The 21720-nt window shown below is 42.1% G+C and overlaps 1 protein-coding gene across 1 annotated transcript in view; it reads right to left on the bottom strand.

The window, feature by feature from the left end:
- Nucleotides 1–350: 350 nt before the first annotated feature.
- LOC311107109 (connector enhancer of kinase suppressor of ras 3-like) overlaps nucleotides 351–21720 on the bottom strand; it is a 41855-nt gene continuing 20485 nt past the window's right edge. Inside the window, exons 3-13 of the mRNA XM_084149586.1 lie at nucleotides 19874–20076; nucleotides 15193–15280; nucleotides 14192–14233; nucleotides 11502–11621; nucleotides 11038–11097; nucleotides 10847–10915; nucleotides 10439–10585; nucleotides 9226–9356; nucleotides 8774–8979; nucleotides 3410–3496; nucleotides 351–1489 (exon numbers count right to left, since the gene is read on the bottom strand). Of these exons, the coding sequence (XP_084005712.1) occupies nucleotides 1164–1489; nucleotides 3410–3496; nucleotides 8774–8979; nucleotides 9226–9356; nucleotides 10439–10585; nucleotides 10847–10915; nucleotides 11038–11097; nucleotides 11502–11621; nucleotides 14192–14233; nucleotides 15193–15280; nucleotides 19874–20076 (1479 nt within the window). The 3' untranslated portion in view covers nucleotides 351–1163. The remainder of the gene's footprint in view (nucleotides 1490–3409; nucleotides 3497–8773; nucleotides 8980–9225; nucleotides 9357–10438; nucleotides 10586–10846; nucleotides 10916–11037; nucleotides 11098–11501; nucleotides 11622–14191; nucleotides 14234–15192; nucleotides 15281–19873; nucleotides 20077–21720) is intronic.

The raw sequence follows: 21720 nt of genomic DNA, 5'->3' as shown, positions 1-21720 counted from the left end.
GCCGCGCCTCTTAACACCCGCCCGCTTAACCCGGAAGCCAGACGCACCAATGTGTCGGAGGAAACATTGTCCAACTGACGACCGAAGTCAGCCTGCAGGCGCCCGGCTCGCCACAAGGAGTTACTAGAGAGTGATGAGCCAAGTAAAGCCCCCCCTGGCCAAACCCTCCCTTAACCCGGACGACGCTGGGTCAATTATGCGCCGCCCTATGGGACTCCCGCTCACGGCCGGTTGTAACACAGCCTGGGATCGAACCCGGGTCTGTAGTGACGCCTCAAGCACTGCAATGCAGTGCAACACTCGGCAGCCCCCCCCCCCCCCCCCCCCCCTAAGGGTTTAAACACATCAATGGTCACTCACACCTGCTTTATTGAGGACCAGTTAGTGAGATAAAGTAGTTACACATTTTTTTAATGTTACCTGAAGTTCACAAAAATATGCGCGCACGCACGCTCACTGACTCACACACACACACACACACACTCACGGACACACGCACGCACACACACTTACACTGTTTGTAACAGAACCGGATCAAGAGTTTTCCTCATTCATACAGTAGCTTAAAAAAAGGTCAACTCTGGCAGTTATTTCCAGCGCATAATAACATGAAACACTATGAAGAGAGAAGCACACTAGCTCAAATAAAAATGATAGGCATTATATCTATACCAACTTCCAAAATAAATCAAATCAACTTCTTAAAAAGATTTAAACATATTTACAAGAAATCTGTAGACAGACACCAACTAAATAACTTAACAATTTACACAGAGGAGAATTCACCTACAGAAGCAAGGCAAATGTTTCCTAAACCTGAATTATAATCCTTCTCTTTTTTTTTAACCCCTCCACAAAAGATGGAACACTGTCAGAATCTGTCAGCATATTGAATCTAAACGAAAAATGTGTCACCCCGAGGAGTTCAAATGTAGCAAGAGATCCAACCAAATGGTCTACCACTACACTATGTAGTGTTGAAATGAAGCAAGATCTTCCGTCAGAGCTTCCAAAGACTGCTTAGCGTTCCATATTCCAACAGAATGTTCCAGGTTGGTACGTGTTAGTCAGAATACTGAGTGGAGAGACCACTATTCGATGATAGCAAGGTAAAGGCACTGGGGGGGGGGGGGGACACACGTTCCACAAGGTCTAGGCACTCGTCAATGACTCAGCAGCCTGAGGCGGGCTAGCCAGCCCCCCAGGATCGAAGTGGGTTCCGAAGGAGGATGTTTGGGAGTAGCAGCAGCAGCAGGGATCACAGTCGTAGCTGGGGAATTTTTGGATGATGCCTCCCGGTATGGGATGGTGGTGCTGTTGTGCAGGTCAGCATTGATGAAGCACTGGGAGCCCCTGATGTGGTCGACGCCACGGATCAGCTGGCCAGACCGCCCCTCCAGGGGTCTGTAGGGTAGGGGAAAGCACGGGGCCTCCTCAGAGATGGTGGCGATCCGCTCGTTACTTAGGTATCTGTGAATGATGTCCTCTCCTGTAGGGGAAAACAGACAGACAGACGGGCATCTAAATCAATCAATCAATCAATCAAATGTATTTTTTAAAAAGCCCTTTTTACATCAGCACTTACACAACACCTGACGAACCCTCTCTGTTCAAGGTTAAGTCAGTCTAAGAAGGAGTTGAGACCATAATCAACAGTGGTTATGCTGTGGCTTACCCCAAAGTTAATGAACAACTACTTAAGAATTGAAGGCACGCAGTCCGAGCTGGCCTCAGTTTGTTCTGCAGAGTAAATAAGCCTGTGAAATGGCCATTCTGATAACAGTAGATTAGCCTGAGTTAGGTTCTGTCCCAAATGGTACCCTCCCAGCTAGCACATAACGTTCTGAGAGCCATATGTTTCTTATAAGTCGGTGAGAGCATGGTTGTCCAATGGTTATTTTGCATTCAACCTTCCCACAATGTTCTGGGAATGGTGCAGGATACCCAGCTAGCACATAACGTTCTGAGAAGCATATGTTTCTTATGTGGGAATTTCAATACTTCAGCATAACGTTTCCTACAGGTTTCCTCATGGTTCTATTTAAAGTCATGTTCTCAAATTGTTCAGAGAATGTTAAGAAAGAAACAACGTACTTCTGTGTGAATTTCAGTACTTCAGCATAACGTTTTATACAGGTTTCCTCATGGTCCTATTGAAAGTCATGTTCCCAGAACGTTCAGAGAATGTTAAGAAACAATGTTCTTCTGTGGGAATTTCAGTACTTCAGCATAACGTTTTCTACAGGTTTCCTCATGGTTCTATTGAAAGTCATGTTCCCAGAACGTTCAGAGAATGTTAAGAAACAATGTTCTTCTGTGGGAATTTCAGTACTTCAGCATAACGTTTTCTACAGGTTTCCTCATGGTTCTATTGAAAGTCATGTTCCCAGAACGTTCAGAGAATGTTAAGAAACAATGTTCTTCTGTGGGAATTTCAGTACTTCAGCATAACGTTTTCTGCAGATTTCCTCATGGTCCTATTTAAAGTCATGTTCTCAGAACATTAAGAAAACTTTCCATCAAAAAACCCAAGAAAACATTCGTATCGTTCAAAGAACGTTCTAAGAATGTTATTTAAAAACATATACATTCCGTTCTCAACATCAACAAAACTCTATCCTGTTAAGTGTGTTCAGGTGTGTTGGCCGCGCCCACTGATTGGCCACACCTGATCTTAATGAATGCTTGTTTACTTTGAAATGGGGTCTGTTTGAATAGAATAAAATGAACAGCTTTGTATGAGTTTAAAAAACATGGCACGATAGCGCCATCCTGGTGGTGCAGTGGACTAATTCCATGGATAGAGAACAGAAGATCATAGATTTGAATCTCACTGATGCCGTGCCACAATAAAAAAGAAATGTGTTTGCATAATTAATACCTAAGCAAATGAATATCCATGTGTCCTATCTGTGCTTGGTGTTTAAAACAGTTAACCCCAACTAAGCTAGCAGTGTTATTAAAAGTTTTATCGAAACATGTTCTCAGAACGTTATTAAATAACCTATAACTTCTGTTCTCAGAACGTTAATAAAACCTCCCTTGAAATCTTTCAGGGAACCATTGTAAAATGTTCTCAGAACTTCCCTTTAACCTAAAAATTAACGTTCCCTGAACAGGCAACATTTTCACTTCCGTTCTCAAAACGTACAAAAAAACATTCAGATTTACCGGTCAGGAAACGTATGGCTTCGTTCCCAGAACCAATGGGAAGCCAAAAACGTACATTCCCACAACTTCCAAGGAACCAAATGTGCTAGCTGGGCTATTCCCTAAATAGTGCACTACTCATATGTATTGAACTATTTAGGGAATTTGGTGCCATTTGGGACACATCCTTAGTTACTGCGCTGCTTTGTTTTGGCTGTGTTTCAACCAGGCAGGTGTACTGTAGCTGTAGTATGCTTACCTTTCCTCCCTTGAGGCCAGGGTCTGGAGGACGAATCAGACATGCCCAGACACGAGTCTACAGGCATGGATAGGGGCCGCGGTTTACCTGTAAAGTAGAGTTAAAATATTCTGTAATTACTACTTATGCCAATATCAATCTTTCTGAATGGAACAGAATAAATAAAAGTCAGCGAAATGGGCACAGAATGCAACACTGATTAACTGGGGAAAAGTGTCTCAACTAGCACATAACGTTGTGAGAACCATATATTTCTTAGAGCTTGGTGAGAGCGTGGTTGTTCTATGGTTATTTTGCATACAGCCTTACCACAACATTCTGGGAATGGTGCAGGATAGTTGCTTGGCTTTGGAACATTCTCTGCACATTTAAGGAACTTGACGAAATAACATAATTTTCTTGGTATTTCATTACTTTAACAAAACGTTTCCTAAAAGTTCAAACATGGTTACATTTAATTACATTTTTCCCAATCTTCTAGGAACGTTCTCCAACTGGTTTGACATTGGGAATGTTCCCAAATACTGTAGTTCAGAGAACGTTAAGAAACAACGTTCTTCTGTGGGAATTTCAATCCTTCAGCATAACGTTTCCTACAGGTTTCCTCATGGTTCTATTTAAAGTCATGTTCTCATAAAGCTCAGTTTTCTACAGATTTCCTCATCATTGAATTTAAAGTTGAATTTAGAGTTACACATTTCCAAACCCGGTCTCAGGCTTGGATAACACTGGAGGCCCCTTCGGTCTCCACAGAGTTGGGTAAAGCTGCTTTTAGTTTTTTAGCGCCCATAATGTGGAACAACTTACAGAGAACAACTTGCAGAGTAATGATCGGAGACCTCTATGTTGATAAATGTGTCTGTTTTTAATTGTTTTATATTGTATATGTTTGTTTGCATTTATGCAGGGCTCATCTGTAAAAGAGACCCTAATCTCAGTATGACTTCCCTGTCAAAATAAAGTTCCAATATATACAGTATATACATATTTTTTTACGTACATAGAAAGTTCTAAAAATGTTATTTAAAAACACATACAGTACCAGTCAAAAGTTTGGACACACTTACTCATTCAAGGGTTTTTCTTTATTTTTACTATTTTCTACATTGTAGAATAACAGTGAAGACATCAACACTATGAAATAACACATAGGGAATCATGTAGTAACCAAAAAAGTGTTAAACAAATCCAAATATATTTTATATTTGAGATTCTTCAAATAGCCACCTTTTGCCTTGATGACAGCTTTGCACACTATTGGCATTCCCTCAACCAGCTTCACCTGGAATGCTTTTCCAACAGTCTTGAAGGAGTTCCCACATATGCTGAGTACTTGTTGGCTGCTTTTCCTTCACTCTGCGGTCCAACTCATCCCAAACCATCTCAATTGGGTTGAGGTCGGGTGATTGTGGAGGCCAGGTCATATGATGCAGCACTCCATCACTCTCATTCTTGGTCAAATAGCCGTTACACAGCCTGGAGTTGTGTTGGGTCATTGTCCTGTTGAAAAACAAATGATAGTCCCACTAAGCGCAAACCAGATGGGATGGCGTATCGCTGCAGAATACTGTGGTAGCCATGCTGGTTAAGTGTGCCTTAAATTCTAAATAGATCACACACAGTTTCACCAGCAAAGCACCTCCACAGCATTACACCTCCTCCTCCATGCTTCACGGTGGGAACCACACATGCAGAGATCATTCGTTCACCTACTCTGCGTCTCACAAAGACACGGCGTTTGGAACCAGAAATCTCACTCATCAGACCAAAGGACAGATTTACATTGGTCTAATGTCCATTGCTCGTGTTTCTTGGCCCAAGCAAGTCTCTTCTTCTTATTGGGGTCCTTTAGTAGTGGTTTCTTTGCAGCAATTCGACCATGAAGGCCTGATTCACGTAGTCTCCTCTGAACAGTTGATGTTGAGATGTGTCTGTTACTTGAACTCTGTGAAGCATTTATTTGGGCTGCAATTTCTGAGGCTGGTAACTCTAATGAACTTATCCTCTGCAGCAGAGGTAACTCTGGCTCTTCCTTTCCTGTGGCAGTCCTCATGAGAGCCAGTTTCATCATAGCGCTTGATGGTTTTTGCGACTGCACTTGAAGAAACTTTCAAAGTTCTTGAAATGTTTCGTTTTGACTGACCTTCATGTCTTAAAGTAATAATGACTGTCATTTCTCTTTGCTTATTTGAGCTGTTCTTTCCATAATATGGACTTGGTCTTTTACCAAATATGGCTATCTTCTGTATACCACCCTTACCTTGTCACAACACAACTGATTGGCTCAAACGCATTAAGAAGGAAAGAAATTCCACAAATTAACTTTTAACAAGGCACACCTGTTCATTGAAATGCATTCCAGGTGACTACCTCATGAAGCTGGTTGAAGCTGTCATCAAGGCAAAGGGTGGCTACTTTGAAGAATCTCAAATATAAAATATATTTTGATTTGTTTAACACTTTTTTGGTTACTACAATGTAGAAAATAGTAAAAATAAAGAAAAAACCTTGAATTAGTAGTTTTTGTTAACCTTTTATTTAACTAGGCAAGTAATCTTGTCAGTTAAGAACAAATTCTTATTTACAATGACGGTCTACTTTTGACTGGTACTGTACATTCCGTTCTCCGCGTTAACAAAACACTCTATATCCTCTATCTTGTTAAGTGTGTTCACGTCTGTTGGCCACGCCCACTAATTGGCCACAGCTGATCTTAATAAGTGTTTGAAGCTCAGTTGGTAGAGCATGGCGCTTGCAACGCCAGGGTTGTGGGTTCGTTTCCCACGGGGGGCCAGTATGAAAGAAAAAAAAATGTATGCACTCACTAACTGTAAGTCGCTCTGGATAAGAGAGTCTGCTAAATGACTAAAATGTAAATGTTGAATGGGGTCAGCTTTGTGTGAGTTTGTATGAGTTAAAAAAAACATGCTAGCCAAACAAATATTTTCCCCGCGCTACAAGCGGCTATATTGGTCCACTAATACAGGACTAGTAAAGACCCAGTGCACTACTTTTGTGAAAAAAATATTAATATTAATATTTGTTTAGAATTCCGATTTTCCAGGGGATGCTGCAGCACCCTCAGCATCCCTACTTCCCACGGCTATGGTGCTAGCTCCATCCTGGTGGCGCAGCGTACTAATTCCATGGATAGAGAACAGAAAATGCTAGGTTTGAATCTCACTGATGCCGTGCCACAATAAAAAAGAAATGTGTTTGCATGATTAATGCCTAAGCAAATGAATTTCAGTTGCAGTGTTATTAAAAGTATTATTGAAACATTCAGTGAAAGTTATTCAAAAACCTTCAAATAACCTTTACAATTCATTCAAAACATTCACAACATTTAGAGAATGCTCTCAAAACTTTATTTAATTACCTTCAAATAACCCATAATTTCCGTTCTTAGAAGATTAATAAAACCTCCCAGTAAAACATTCAGGGAACCATAGTAAAACATTCTCAGAAACTCCCTGCAACCTAAAATGTAAGTTCCCAGAACAGGCGAAATCTTCACTTCCGTTCTCAGAATTTTAAAACACGTTCCGTTTTAGCAGTCAGGAAACGTATGGCTTCATTCCCAGAAGCAATGGGAAACCAAAATTGTACGTTCCAACTAGTGGTGCGCGGGTCAGCTGTTTGTTCACCCGCTCCAGCCGGCAATCGCAAATAACGCATCCATAACTGCCAAATTTATGTGATAAAGTGAAAATCTGAGGCCCGCACCCGACCCTAACCCACAGATATAGAAAATGTGCTGTAGGATACAGTCAGAGATAGCGGAAAGATTGTTTGACAGGGTGTGCAGGAATAGTTTTTGCCTAATTTAGATATGTTTCTGCTTATAATTTCCAACATTTTGGTAGGCTATTTGTTAGTCAACTACAATTAGATACAGCCAGCTTCTCTTCTGTCATTATATGTTGCCCCAGAAGACTAAATAAACCCTTGTTTACCAGAATAATGTCATAAATCATAGAATGAAGCGTCAATCTAGTTAACAATGGTCAAGTTTTCTCTGTCATCTCTGCTTCTTTCACGGAGCAAAGACATTTAGGGACCGGGGAGAAAATGCAATAACCCCCCCAAAAATGGGATAGATTTTCAGTGCAAAATTTGGCATCAGTTTGATCGGTTGTAAGGAAATAGAATGCTGTGAAAACGACCCAACATGTTTCTGATAAGATTTCTGAAATACTATCAGCTTTTAGGATGCTGATAAAGATAGCACCTCTACAGACGGTCCCTATTTCTCCACTCCTGTTTCGGAGTCAAAATGTACATTTGGTGTATCATTTTACTGCAAGAAATGCTTAATCCTGCAGTAGTTAATATTAAGACTATTTGAAAGGTTATACTATAGACCTACAGTCTGTGTCCAGATTTCAGTTTCCATTTAACCTAACTGAACAGTAGGCTACTGTCACGCCCTGGCTCTGGGACTCTGTTATGTTGAGCCAGGGTGTGTAGTTTCTATGTGTTTGTGTTCTAGGTTTTTTATCTAGCTCATGTGTTTCTGTGTTGGCCGGGGTGGTTCTCAATCAGAGGCAACGAGTGTCAGCTGTTGCTTGTTGTCTCTGATTGGGAACCATACTTAGGCAGCCTGTTTTGCCACAGTGTTTGTGGTATCTTGTTCCGTGTATGGTTTGTGTCTGTTACCAAGGACGTCACGTATCGTTTTGTTCGTGTGATACTCCTAATAAATAAGTATGTTCGCATTCCACGCTGCGCATTGGTCCACTGTGTTCGACGAACGTGACAGCTACAGTTCCCTTGACGTGCCATAAGCCTATTTGAAGTCCCTGTCATATGACTGTCAAATTTGTATAGCGCCTCACAATCATCACACATAACATAGAAACTGCTATCATCCTCTTTTACCACTTCACCAAATCGTTCCCAAATCCTCCCTTCTCTCCATTTCACAGCTTTTCTCTTATTGAATTAAACTCCGACATTGTCCTTTTTGCCTAACTTTTTCTTCCAGTTCCCAAAAGCTTATGGCGATTGGCGTGTAGGCTATTTGGTACCCGTAAAGCTAGGCATACGCACTAATGCCACATAGCCAAAAAAGTATGAAAGAAAAACCTCAATGTAGCCTATAGATATAAATTGCACAATAATTATACATTTGAATGTATTGTTTTCTCTTTATTCAACCCGACCACCACCTTTCATCCACATAATATTTCATGACCCTAAACCCTCCGGCCCCACGAATATAACAGTGGGACTGCGAGTTATGAGTCAACCTGCGCATCACTAGTTCCCACAACTTCCAAGGAACCAAATGTGTTAGCTGGGGTGTTTGTTTTTGTTTGTTTGTGTGTGTGCGCGTGCATGTGTGTCTGTTATGGTACTGACCCCGTGTGGAGGTCCGTTGTCTCAGGCGGGATACTGGGGCTGGTTGGGCTGGTTGGATGTTGGGCTCAGGGGGAAGACAGACTGTAATCTTGCTGTCATAGTCTGCGATGGTGAAGCGTCGTCTACCTTCATCCAGGAAGGAGTTAGGAGACTGAGAACCCTTTGGTCTCAGTTTGACACTCACACTCACTTTAGGCTTCCCATCCCTTTGATGAGAGGTATATGAGGTGGAAAAGAAGAGAAATGTCAAGGTCAGCTAACAGAGCACTAATATGAATTCCAGACGAGGCTGGTGGGAGGAGCTATTTATTCAATTTATTCAAATGTATTACAATGAGCCCGTCCTCCTATAGCTCATCCCACCAGTCTCCTCTGATAAATTCAATGGTGGGGTACAAAGACAGAGACAGACAGACAGACTGAATAACTGACTGACTGACTCAGACACTCACCGTGGGGTGTAGGGGACAGTGGGGGGAGGAGGGATAAACAGGTCCAGATTGGTCTGCTTCTCTTTCTTCATGAGGGCTTCTGAGAGGACATGTTTTGGAGACTGGATCTTGGGCATACCAGTATGGGCACTCTAATACACAAAACAAAGTACTTGTTTTTAGAAGATAGATCTTACAAAAATGTTGTCAAATAAAGTAACGTATGCCCTGGGCAGAGATATGTGTGAAATGTGTGAGGCAGCTTAGCTGTTAAAACCAGAGAACATTCTCTACAAGTACACTGTATCAGCTAAATGAAACAATACCATTACGTAATATGGCCTTATTTCTAATTAAGCTAACTTCTGTTTGGTAAATCCACCAATAGTGGCCTGGTTCAGTATGACTGTGAGGACCTGAGACCTAGCGAGGACACACTACACTTAGCAGACTTATTACACAACAAGGGTCTTTAATTGCTTCCTGCCCACTTCAGAGGTTCTCAACTCTTTCCCAAGGACCAATATTGTCCCTAACGCAGGAATAAAGTCCTTTTTGGATTACTGTAATTACATAAACAGATCTAAAAGGCTTTACAGGGTCCATGGAATACTTTTTTTGTGTTCGTCTGTTTCAAAACCCATGTGTGACCTTTTGTAAGGTCTGGGTGGAGTGTAACCTCTAACGGTGAACTAAGAGATGAGGTGTAGACAGTCAGGGATTGGTAAGACTCTTAAACTAGAGACCTCTCTGGACTCGAAGATTAGAGGGTATTCCGGGCACACTGACTTTTAAGCACTATGCAATCTATTAAAACACACATCCTGAACAGGTTCAAAGCCTATTAGGTCACATTAGACCCATTGTCTCTGTGAACATGAGTCACCTTCAAAACATGTCTGACATCAATACATGCTTGGACTTTGTGCTATTTATTTTTTTTAAGAAAGAGGGGAAGAAGGGATTCATTGTTCACCCTTACAACCCACCCAGTGGAAGACGCAACCTGGGTGGCTGAGAAACGGAGGAATTTGTCCTCTCTTGTAAAACCCCACCAAAAAGAAACAGATCTGGGATATCAAACACACACATTTCACACCTATGATGACAGATTCAGAATAAAAAAATCCAGAATTGATTAAACACTAGGATATCAAGGGTGATAAGGGGAGATGGGTCTACCTGCACTACAGGTGTTCTTCAATCAAACTGTGTGTGTGTGATAGGGCTTTACCTGCACTAGGGGGGGCCTCCAGCGCATGTTCTTCAGGGGGGCCGGGGTGAAGCTACAGGTCCCCGAGGGCCTCTTCTTCACCACCAGACTAACGCCTGCGGTGTCCGCCTTCAGCTTACCCACCAGGTTCTTCAGCTGCCAGCCCACCTGGAGACACCACAGAACAAACAGATAGGACAGCTCGTCAGACACAGCCAACATCACAACCCTCATCATCACGACTATCAACAGACCCATCACAACAGATTCTATCTGCAACTGTACTCTCATGCTGCAATGAAATGAGCTATCATCTGCCTAGCGTTCTTGTTGGGCAAGATTAAACAAAAACCGGAGATCTCTCTCGCCCCTGTGTAAGTGGTACAATAGATCAATAGGGGGTAGTGAAGAAGAAGAAGAACCACCTACCACTGTCTGCTTGTTGACCTGGATGACCTCGTCTCCAGCGTGGATCCTGTGTGTTCTGTCTGCCGGAGACTGGAGGACAGAGGGTGATATATAGAGGATGAGCATATAGACATCACAGGAGTTCATTCACCCTGACTGGGTCACTCCAGACCATCTTGGACTACTACTATCAGAACGGATTGGATACTCACATGTTCTGTGGTTCCAGTGATGACGTGAAGCCCATCGTAGGTGGATTTGATATACATCCCCTGAGAAGATACAGGACAACATAACATTTACAGTTAAGTCATTTAGCAGATGCTCTTATCCAGAGCGACTTACAGGAGCAATTAGGGTTAAGCGCCTTGCTCAAGGACACATCGACAGATTTTTCACCTAGTCGGCTCGGGGATTAGAACCAGCGACCTTTCGGTTACTGGCACAACGCTCTTAACCACTAAGCTACCTGCCACCCCAGGAAGAAGCAATCAATCTCAGAGACTAAGAAATCAAACAGTACATCTAGCTTGGGCTGATCATGTAAGAATTGTCTCTAATTTGAAGTAGAAGTCTGCTTTGTATATGGAACCCTGATCCCTATGAGCCCTGGTCAAAAGTAGTACACTATATAGGGTATAGGGTGCCACTTGGGACGCATGCTAACTCTTCTCACCAGTCCTTCTCCAGGTCTGATGTTGGTGATGTGGACCTCCTCCAGACAGGCCATCTGACTCTTGTGAGGGTCGGAAGTCATCCTCATCGTCTGCTCACAGATCACGTTCAGAGCCACAGACTGGAATGGAAAATATAACAGAATACACTCAGCTACAATGTCTCATAACACCAATAGATTTCACTGGACTGGGAAATAACCATTGTCGTTGTAATCTCGTTCACAAGACACTGCCTCCCAATGTATGCGCAATTAGCCTGGGGACAAGGTTATGGTTCTTGTAATGGTTATGGTTCGGTGTGGTGGATCTCTGGTGTGTGGTCATGCATGGAGCTAAGATTCAGGAGAGGGGAGGAACAGACTGTAGTCACATGTCAGTGCTAATGACTGGATTGGCTAATGGCTGATAATGACTGGGGTTCTTTTCAAGAGACATTTAAGCATGGGTGTTACTTTGCCTTCTGCTTGTATCTCTGTACACTGCACTCATTTAATTCAATTTGGTTATTTTCCACAAGGTATGTGGTACATTATTTTGCTTTGGATTCGTCTTCTGATAAAAATTTGTCATAGGAACTTCAGTTGCGCCACAAGGTGCCACTTATTATAAATCCTAATTTCATCAGATGGGTAGGGTCTCCTACAAGTCATGATGTCATAACGTTGTCATTACTTATGTGGGGCTGTAGTTTGGATCTTGAAAACAAAGGGAGGTGTTTGTTCCTAGAGAACGCTACAGAACACTGAGGCCTGACACAGACCACGGAAGTCAGACAAAGACTTGCATAAGCATTGTACAACTTGGCAGTAAACAGCATAGCATGGGAGGCTGAGGTGATACATCGGGTCAGGGTCAGCGGGAAACTGCAGATAATCTAAACTAAAATTATCACTTGGTTAACCTCTTAAGGATCGGACCCTTTTTTCAAATTTTCGCCTAAAATGACATACCCAAATCTAACTGCCTGTAGCTCAGGACCTGATCAAGGATATGCATATTCTTGATTCCATTAGAAAGGAAACACTTTGAAGTTTGTGGAAATGTGAAATTAATGTAGGAGAATATAACACATTAGATCTGGTAAAAGATAATACAAACAAAGAAACACGCATTTTTTAAATTTTGTTTTTTTCATCATCGAGAGAAAGGTCACAATGTAATATTGCAGTTTAGGCTCAATTTAGATTTTGGCCACTAGATGGCAAAGTTTCAGATTGATCCAGTCTGCCCAAATGTGCCGAATTGGTCAATTGATACATTTTCAAGTACACAACTATAGAGAACATACAAAAATGATATGGTAATACAACATGTAAGTTCACACACTCCCAGGAATGTCATACATGATGGATCATTAGCTTATACACTAACTTTCACACATCTAGATGCCCGAGCGGGGTGGGTGTGGAGCCAGAGACAGCAAGGGTTCACACTGTAGAACCCAATTCCTATATTTGAATATAAAAACTATTCTACATTTTATCTCTGGGACCCTCAGAATGACAAATCAGAGCAAGATTACTGAATGTAAGTACATTATTTACCTTCAGAGGTGAATGTATCAAACCAGTTGCCGTGATACGTTTTTTGTTGTTACGCACTCTCCTCAAACAATAGCATGGTATTTTTTCACTGTAATAGCTACTGTAAATTGGACAGTGCAGTTAGATTAACAAGAATTTAAGCTTTCTGCCCATATAAGACATGTCTATGTCCTGGAAAGTTTGCTGTTACTTACAACAGTCATGCTAATCACATTAGCACATGTTAGCTCAACCGTCCAGTGTACGGGACACTGATCCCGTAGAGGTTAATGAAGTTTTTAGCTGAACGAAATGTCCCTCAGGCAGGGTTATCTAACACAGGATGTGGAAACAGGGCTTCTGTGGACCATCACGGAACTGGGATACCTCCCAAATGGCACCCTATTCTCTATGTAGTGCACTCCTTTTGACCAGGGCCTATAGGGTCAAAAATAGTGCACTATATAGGGAATAGGGTGCCATTTGGGACACAGCTCTGAAATGTATAAACAAAGCCCTACACCCATACAGGAACACAGCACACATCACAAGGATCACCGTGAACGGGAAGTGCGTGTTTGTTTGTGTGTGTGTGTGTTTGTATGTGTGTGTGTGTGCTTCCCCACAAGAATAGTAAACAAACTCAAATTTGACCAACTGGGGACATTTTGTTAGTCCCCACAAGGTCAAATGCTATTTCTAGGGGGTTTAGGGTTAAGGTTAGAACTAGTGTTAGGGTTAGAATTAGGTTTAGGGTTAGGAGCTAGGGTTAGTTTTAGGGTTAGAGGTTAAGGTTTAGGGTTAAGGTTAGGTTTTGGGTTTAAGGTTAGAGTTAGGGTTAGGGTTAGGCTTAGGGTACGGGTTAGAGTAGGGTTAGGTTTAGGATTAGGGGTTAGGGAAAATAGGATTTTAAATGGGACTGAATTGTGTCCCCACAAGGTTAGTTATACAAGACTGTGTGTGTATGCGTGCGTGTGCTTCCTGTGTGTGTCTGTGTGTGTGTGTGCATATGTACGTGCATGCCTGTGTGTACTGTATGCGTGTGTGTGCTTCCTTGCATGTGTGCCTGTGTGAATATCTGTGTGCGTTGAGTTTATTTTGAAGCTCCAGGGCTGAACCGGTAAACAGAGTCCAAACCAGAGATAAAAAGAGGAACCATTACTTACTACTTCTAGTATCTTCTCCTCCATCTCATAAACTGTGCATTCCTGCAATTAAGGACAGAAGTATATTTGAGAATATGTTACAGTAAAAACACTCAAGCTGTGTCCCACTGAGGCATAGCAGGAATGGTAAACAAAGATACACAACACCAGTGGTGGACCAATATTTGTCAAATTAAACACTGGGGACTGAAACCAAACAGGAATCCAAATATACAGGACGATGCGTCTTGTGGGCACTTAAATAACAACTCCCTATAAACAGTGTGACAAGATGATTGCATGACAGTTCTTAACTACAGGGAGTAGTGAGGACACTGCTCCCACTCTGTATCCTATTCCCTATTTAGTGCACTACTTTTGACCAGGACCCTATGGACTCTGGTCAAAGGTAGTGCACTATATAGGGAAAAGGGTGCCATTTGGGACACAGGCTCTATCCTTCACTATGGGTTTGGTGGAAGACAGCAAAATTGGGCTACTAAGCACGTTTTGATCTTTCCTCCTTCCACGTGCTGCTGGTGGAGGTCAGTGGAAACATATGTGCTTTAAACCGTCAATGGTCCTGCTCTTATTACATCCTGTGGTGTGTGTCTGAATGGGGCACACCTTCAGCTAACACTTCCTATTTGAACTCCACCTCAATGTGTAATAGAACAAATGAAGTAGGCTCTCTCGTGCAGGATTTTTAAGGTCTCCTTTGACAGACATTATTGCCTTCGAAGTTATTGTAAGATGGGCTGCCTTTGAAACCACAGAGAATTTTCGCAGAGATGTTTTGCTTTTACATGCCTTAAAAAAGCAGACTTTTTTGGTTCGCAGAATGTTCATGAGAGGGGCTCTGTGTGTATTTGTGTGTTGACTACTAGCATGAAAGAAATGTACTGAGGGGGCAAGATCCATCATGCTAATTTCTCAAACCCGCAAAAGTAGTTACCTTAGAGTCTTCCCAAAGTCCTACGAAACCTCATGAGAGTGAATAATGTGATGATTAGAGAACAAACCTTCTGAACGGTGGAGGTGAGCTCCAGACACAGCTGAATGATCCGGTTCTTAGTGGAGGTGAAGTCACTGATCCCTGTCAGAGGAGTCCTGTCATAGAGACAGACCAGAGGAGAGACAGGAGTCAGTCGACTCCATAACTCACACCACAGATAGGGCTGTTACAGTGAACGTATTACTGTCACACCGGCGGTCACAAGTCATGAGCGCTGTCAAATTCCATGTGACCGTTTAGTCACGGTAACTAGGCTTCTCCAAGCTCTGATGCTGCTGATGGTCATTAGTAGCATACCAAACTTGCTAAATGCCTGGTACTCAGCACTCTATTGTCCCTCTAATCACTCTGACATCAATGCAAATGTTTTTGAAAATCAAATCAATCGCTTCATGAGAGCCCATAAGCTCATGTTGCGCAACATTACTATAGGCTATGCAGTTGCGTGAGAAAACAGAGTTTTGATGGCCTCTATTAAAAAGAGGAGGACCCCATCAGCTTTCTATAGGCTATTTATCAACTTTCCTAATATTTTGCACATTGATTTGCTTTACAACAGGAGTATAGCCTACCTGGCTGGCATGAAAATGAACCACAGGAAAAGCATCCTCCATTCGCTATTTAAGTGCATAGATGACATGTATTTTTTTCCCCCTGCCCCTGTTTCGAGACAGGTGCATAATAATGGTCCATTCTAAATCAAAACTAATTTCACACATATATTATTTAGTATATGTAAAGACAACATTAAATTAAGAATAGTCTGATTGGTAACAATATTAGCCTTTCACTTGTGAATGATGTATTATCACTTGTGAATGATGCCCAGCATGTGCAGTAAGGCCCAAAAAATAATTAAGCACATTAATCCGCTTTACAATCGGTGTAGAGCCTAAGAGACAATTTAAACTTGATCTGAAAATGTTGTCGGAGGCGCCGTATGGATGGTGTGACGCAATTGCGGAGCCTCCGGAGGCACGCAGAGGACAAATTGAGCTCAGTACCGCATCGCCGTGCGCCTCTCAAATTGTTTTACAATGCGGAGGGCTCCGTATAGCTCCGCATTGACATGATTGGTGGACAGTAGGTGTGGGCAGGAGGTCCTGTATAAACACAAACTCACTTCCTTGACAACTTCCTTCACAACAGCTCTGCGCTGCTCGGTGAAGCGCAGGAAGTATGAATACCCTGATTCCTGCTGAGGCCATATCACCGTAAATGCTGCATGGCCAATGCAGACGTCGGATTGACCCGATGTGTCTATCTTCACTTGTAGCCTACTTCTTAGCTGAGATGCCTGCGAGAAGGACCCGATCACATGACGAGCATTGGCTAATAAGAATTTAGATATCTGAGAGAGCTATGTAAGTGAGAGGTGCTTCTGAGCACGGCAGCCGGGAGATGGGAATTATAATTATTATATTCAGCCCAAGGGCACATGGCCACTTTAGCCACAAAAGGAATGGATGTTTTAGGGGGCATTATGGCCAGACAAGGGGGATGCCACCGGGAAATTCTAGGCCTGGTGAGAATATTATCAAGTACTTGTCAAATTGTGAATGAGAGACTGATGAAGTGTGTGCAGCCTGCACAAGTAACAAATCAGAGCTCATGCCTTTCATGCAACTTTTTTCAAATCATCATTTGAGTCGCATCATGCAGCCTTAGAAGGTATAAAAAATCTAAATATATAGCCCAACATTTGTATCACAACTAACGTTGCATAAATAACTCTAAATTAAGCATATAGGAGGACCTGTTTCTTTGTTAACCGCTCAACACAGAATAACCGCATGTGCGCACTTCCTAGGAAATCTTTTGGAGAAAATATCCTTTCCATTTTATTCAGCTATGTTCAATTATCTTCTTCATACTATAAAATAATAAAAAATTATGCCACGGAATTCAAAGCAAATTTTGTCTGCTAAATTTACTAGTGTAGCCCACAGCCATATGGCATAGCCATATCAGAGCCTAACATAAGGACAACTCAGAGTATGCTATTCTGTTTTTCTGAAATAGAATACATGTTCTTCATATCGTGTTTCTTTAGACCTGTCTAAAATAAATAATGGATTTACTGTGATGGTGTAGGCTATATTAAATGGATTTATTAGACTTTTTTAAATGTTATGACCGCCACTGCCCTAACCACAGACAAACACATTAAACTCACTCCAGTTAAAACAAGTAATACAGGAATCCTCTCAATGCGTGTACAAACATAACAATATCAGCCATACCAGAGAAGAGACAGGATGGATAATGTAGTAATACCCAACAGTAGGTGTTAGAAACACGGATAACAATCCCAGGTGCAATTATGGAAGCGGATATGACAATTCTGTATACTGTATCTGTATATTCTGTATAATCATTCATGAGTGTTGCTGTGTGACAGGTGCACTAAAAAACATCTAAATGTCTCCAAAGAAAAACAATTGATTTTCAATTATTGTTGTTTGTATGATGATAAGTGTTTTTACTCGTCATGTACAGTTGAAGTCAGAAGTTTACATACACCTTAGCCAAATACATTTAAACTCAGTTTTTCACAATTCCTGACATTTAATCCTAGTAAAAATTCCCTGTCTTAGGTCAGTTAGGATCACCACTTTTATTTTAAGAATGTGAAATGTCAGAATAATAGTAGCGAGAATGATTATTTTAGCTTTTATTTCTTTCATCACATTCCCAGTGGGTCAGAAGTTTACATACACTCAATTACTATTTGGTAGCATTGGCTTTAAATTGTTTAACTTGGGTCAAACGTTTCGGGTAGCCTTCCACAAGCTTCCCACAATAAGTTGGGTGAATTTTGGCCCATTCCTCCTGACAGAGCTGGTGTAACTGAGTCAGGTTTGTAGGCCTCCTTGCTCGCACACGCTTTTTCAGTTCTGCCCACACATTTTCTATAGGATTGAGGTCAGGGCTTTGTGATGGCCACTCCAATACCTTGACTTTGTTGTCCTTAAGCCATTTTGCCACAACTTTGGAAGTATGCTTGGGGTCATTGTCCATTTGGAAGACCCATTTGCGACCAAGCTTTAACTTCCTGACTGATGTCTTGAGATGTTGCTTCAATATATCCACATCATTTTCCTTCCTCATGATGCCATCTATTTTGTGAAGTGCACCAGTCCCTCCTGCAGCAAAGCACCCCCACAGCATGATGCTGCCACCCCCGTGCTTCACGGTTGGGATGGTGTTCTTCGGCTTGCAAGCACCCCCTTTTTCCTCCAAACATAACGATGGTCATTATAGCCAAACAGTTCTATTTTTGTTTCATCAGACCAGAGGACGTTCCAAAAAGTACGATCTTTGTCCCCATGTGCAGTTGCAAACCGTAGTCTGGCTTTTTTATGGCAGTTTTGGAGCAGTGGCTTCTTCCTCGCTGAGCGGCCTTTCAGGTTATGTCGATATAGGATTCGTTTTACTGTGGATATAGATACTTTTGTACCTGCTTCTTCCAGCATCTTCACAAGGTCCTTTGCTGTTGTTCAGGGATTGATTTGCACTTTTCGCACCAAAGTACGTTCATCTCTAGCCGACAGAACGCTTCTCCTTCCTGAGCGGTATGACGGCTGCGTGGTCCCATGGTGTTTATACTTGAGTACTATTGTTTGTACAGATGAACGTGGTACCTTCAGGCGTTTGGAAATTGCTCCCAAGGATGAACCAGACTTGTGGAGGTAAAAAAAAAAATATATTCTGAGGTTTTGGCTGATTTCTTTTGATTTTCCCATGATGTCAAGTAAAGAGGCATTGAGTTTGAAGGTAGGCCTGATGTAAATTAGCCTATCAGAAGCTTGTACAGCCATGACATCATTTTCTGGAATTTTCCAAGCTGTTTAAAGGCACAGTCAACTTAGTGTATGTAAACTTCTGACCCACTGGAATTGTGATACAGTGAATTATAAGTGAAATAATCTGTCTGTAAACAATTGTTGGAAAATGTACTTGTGTCATGCACAAAGTAGATGTCCTAACCGACTTGCCAAAACTATAGTTTGTTAACAAGAAATTTGTGGAGTGGTTGAAAAACGTGTTTTAATGACTCCAACCTAAGTGTATGTAAACTTCCGACTTCAACTGTACGTAGGCTGCAGCACCCTCACATGTTTTGAGGGGTTACTGACCTTAACTGCTGTGATCTGTCAATACAGATGTTTCATTTCGCAGCTGAGATCCTCTGGAGTGTGTCTCAAGCTGATACAAGCACAGGAAATATACCTGATCCCTGCATTACTTCACCTGGAAATACTTCACTCTGGCTGTTTTGACTAGCAGACAGTAAAAACCTTCCTCAAGTCAGGACTTTAACAAGACAACATGTATGTTGACATAATAATAATAATAATATGCCATTTAGCAGACGCTTTTATCCAAAGCGACTTACAGTCATGCGTGCATACATTTTAATTTTTGTGTATGGGTGGTCCCGGGGCTCGAACCCACTACCTTGGCGTTACAAGCGCCGTGCTCTACCAACTGAGCTACAGAGGACCAGAGGACATAGTCGTCTCTTAAGAGCCTAATAGAACGCGTTCCTTCCTGGTGAAATGCTAAGTGTGTGTTTGTATCTGTGTGTGTGTGTGTGTGTGCACATGCATGTGTGTGTGTGTATGCTTACCTGTATGTGTTTGCAAGCGTGTGTGTGCATGGATGTGTGTGTGTATTGTGTCTACCTGTCCAGCCAGGCCAGCAGACTCTTGGCGGCTCCGATGAGCTCCACCACGGCAGTGAGGAAGTCGTTGGGGGGTTTGTGGGAGTTCTTCCTCTCGTACGACGGGTTCTTCCTGCGCTCAGACGCTGAGTTCTGGAGGTTGTTGGACGCCGCTCTCATACGACCCACCAGAGTCTTCAGGTTGTCTTTCTCCACCCCGTAGTTCTGGAAGACAAACAAGAATGTTCTTAGTTCTAATGACGGTGATATGTGGTTGTATTGTTTACCCTAATTGAATGCTCTGACTGTAAGTCCCTCTGTATAAGAGCATCTGCTAAATGACTAAAATGTAATGTAAAATGTGTGGGAATATTCTCATAACACAACAGACATAGATAAAAAAGAAATACACTCAGGTATTTTGATTCAGTTTACGCATAGCCGCATACCAAAGCTGTCATTAGCGTGATGATCATTTGTGCTGTTATCAATTCCGTTCAAAACCACATGGCTTGGGTTCAGCAAACATTGATTATGTCCCAAATGGCACCCTATTCCCTCTATAGTGCACTACTTTTGGCCAGAGTCTCATCCCAGCAAACCAGGTCGCGGCAGATGTTCTTATAACATAAACACTGTCCATTCGTGCTGTTGATTATAGAATGTTTGCATAAAACTTTCGCCTGATGTTGCAAGAACGTTCCTAGAACACCTTTAATCTGATTCTACAATGTTCCATTTAGGGTGCAAAAAACATTCACCTGATGTTGCAAGAACGCTCCCAGAACACATTCTGCCTGTGCTTTAAAGGTTCCCAGAATGTTTATTTCGGTTGTGGGAACAGTCTGGTGGGAACATTGTGGGGACATCACGAAAGATATGTTAAAAAAAAAAACACAAAAACGGCCCAGTTGTGCGGATGATTTTACAATGTTTAATTCTTTGAAGTAGTGCGCTATAGATGGAATAGAAACTGATAAGTCCTCCTACATTCCTCAGGACCAGTCACCATGGCAGCCTGTGCATGACCAATCATCTGACTACAATATATTCCCCTCCACGTCTACCTCAATTACCTCAAATCCCCAGTGTGTTCTGTGAGAAATTGTGTGTGTGTTTATCTGTCTGTATGAACATGGAAACGATTGACATAAATTGAAAGAATGATGATGACCCTTTCACCGACAACATACTTAACCGCTTACACTGTTTGATCTTACGGGATGTTATGATATCTAAACACAGCTCTAAGGATTTATAGCAGGCTAACACCTGAAGATCACTGGCCCTGTACCACAGCTGGGGTAGACAGATGAAAATGGCCTTAATTAAGTGCAAAGAATTATAGGATGGGAGAGCCCAACAGTCAGTCATCAAGGTCTGATTGAGATCAAAAGCTCCAATCTCTGACAATCATTAACATGATCGGCAAACACACACACATACTCACTGTACACACACACACAAGCCACCAGCTAAACAGCTGTTCAGCGCGTTTGTTCCTATCCAGAAGCATAGAAGCAATGAAAACATCTGCAGCCAATGGAATGCCTGTTCCTGTCTAGGCACTGAAGAAGGGAACAGGGAGAGCGAAATAATCTAGGAAGAGAGTGTGTAAGAGAGGGAGGAAAAGGAGAAAGTGTTCTGTCGACTCTGATATGTACAGCAGTTCTGATGAATGGGACACAGTTGGAGAGGAGGGCTGCGACCCAAATGGCATTCTATTCCCTAGTGGAATACTTTTGACCAGGATGCATATGTATCGGGCCCTGGTCAAAGGTAGTGCACTATGGAGGCGAATAGGTGCTATTTGGCCAGGAAGCAAATTTCGGACTCTCCTGGCACCGAGACTTTATTTTTCCTCAGGGA

This window comes from Coregonus lavaretus, assembly GCF_964263955.1.
Source record: "Coregonus lavaretus genome assembly, chromosome: 31".
Lineage (NCBI taxonomy): Eukaryota > Metazoa > Chordata > Actinopteri > Salmoniformes > Salmonidae > Coregonus > Coregonus lavaretus.
This window is presented reverse-complemented; position numbering and strand designations above follow the sequence as displayed.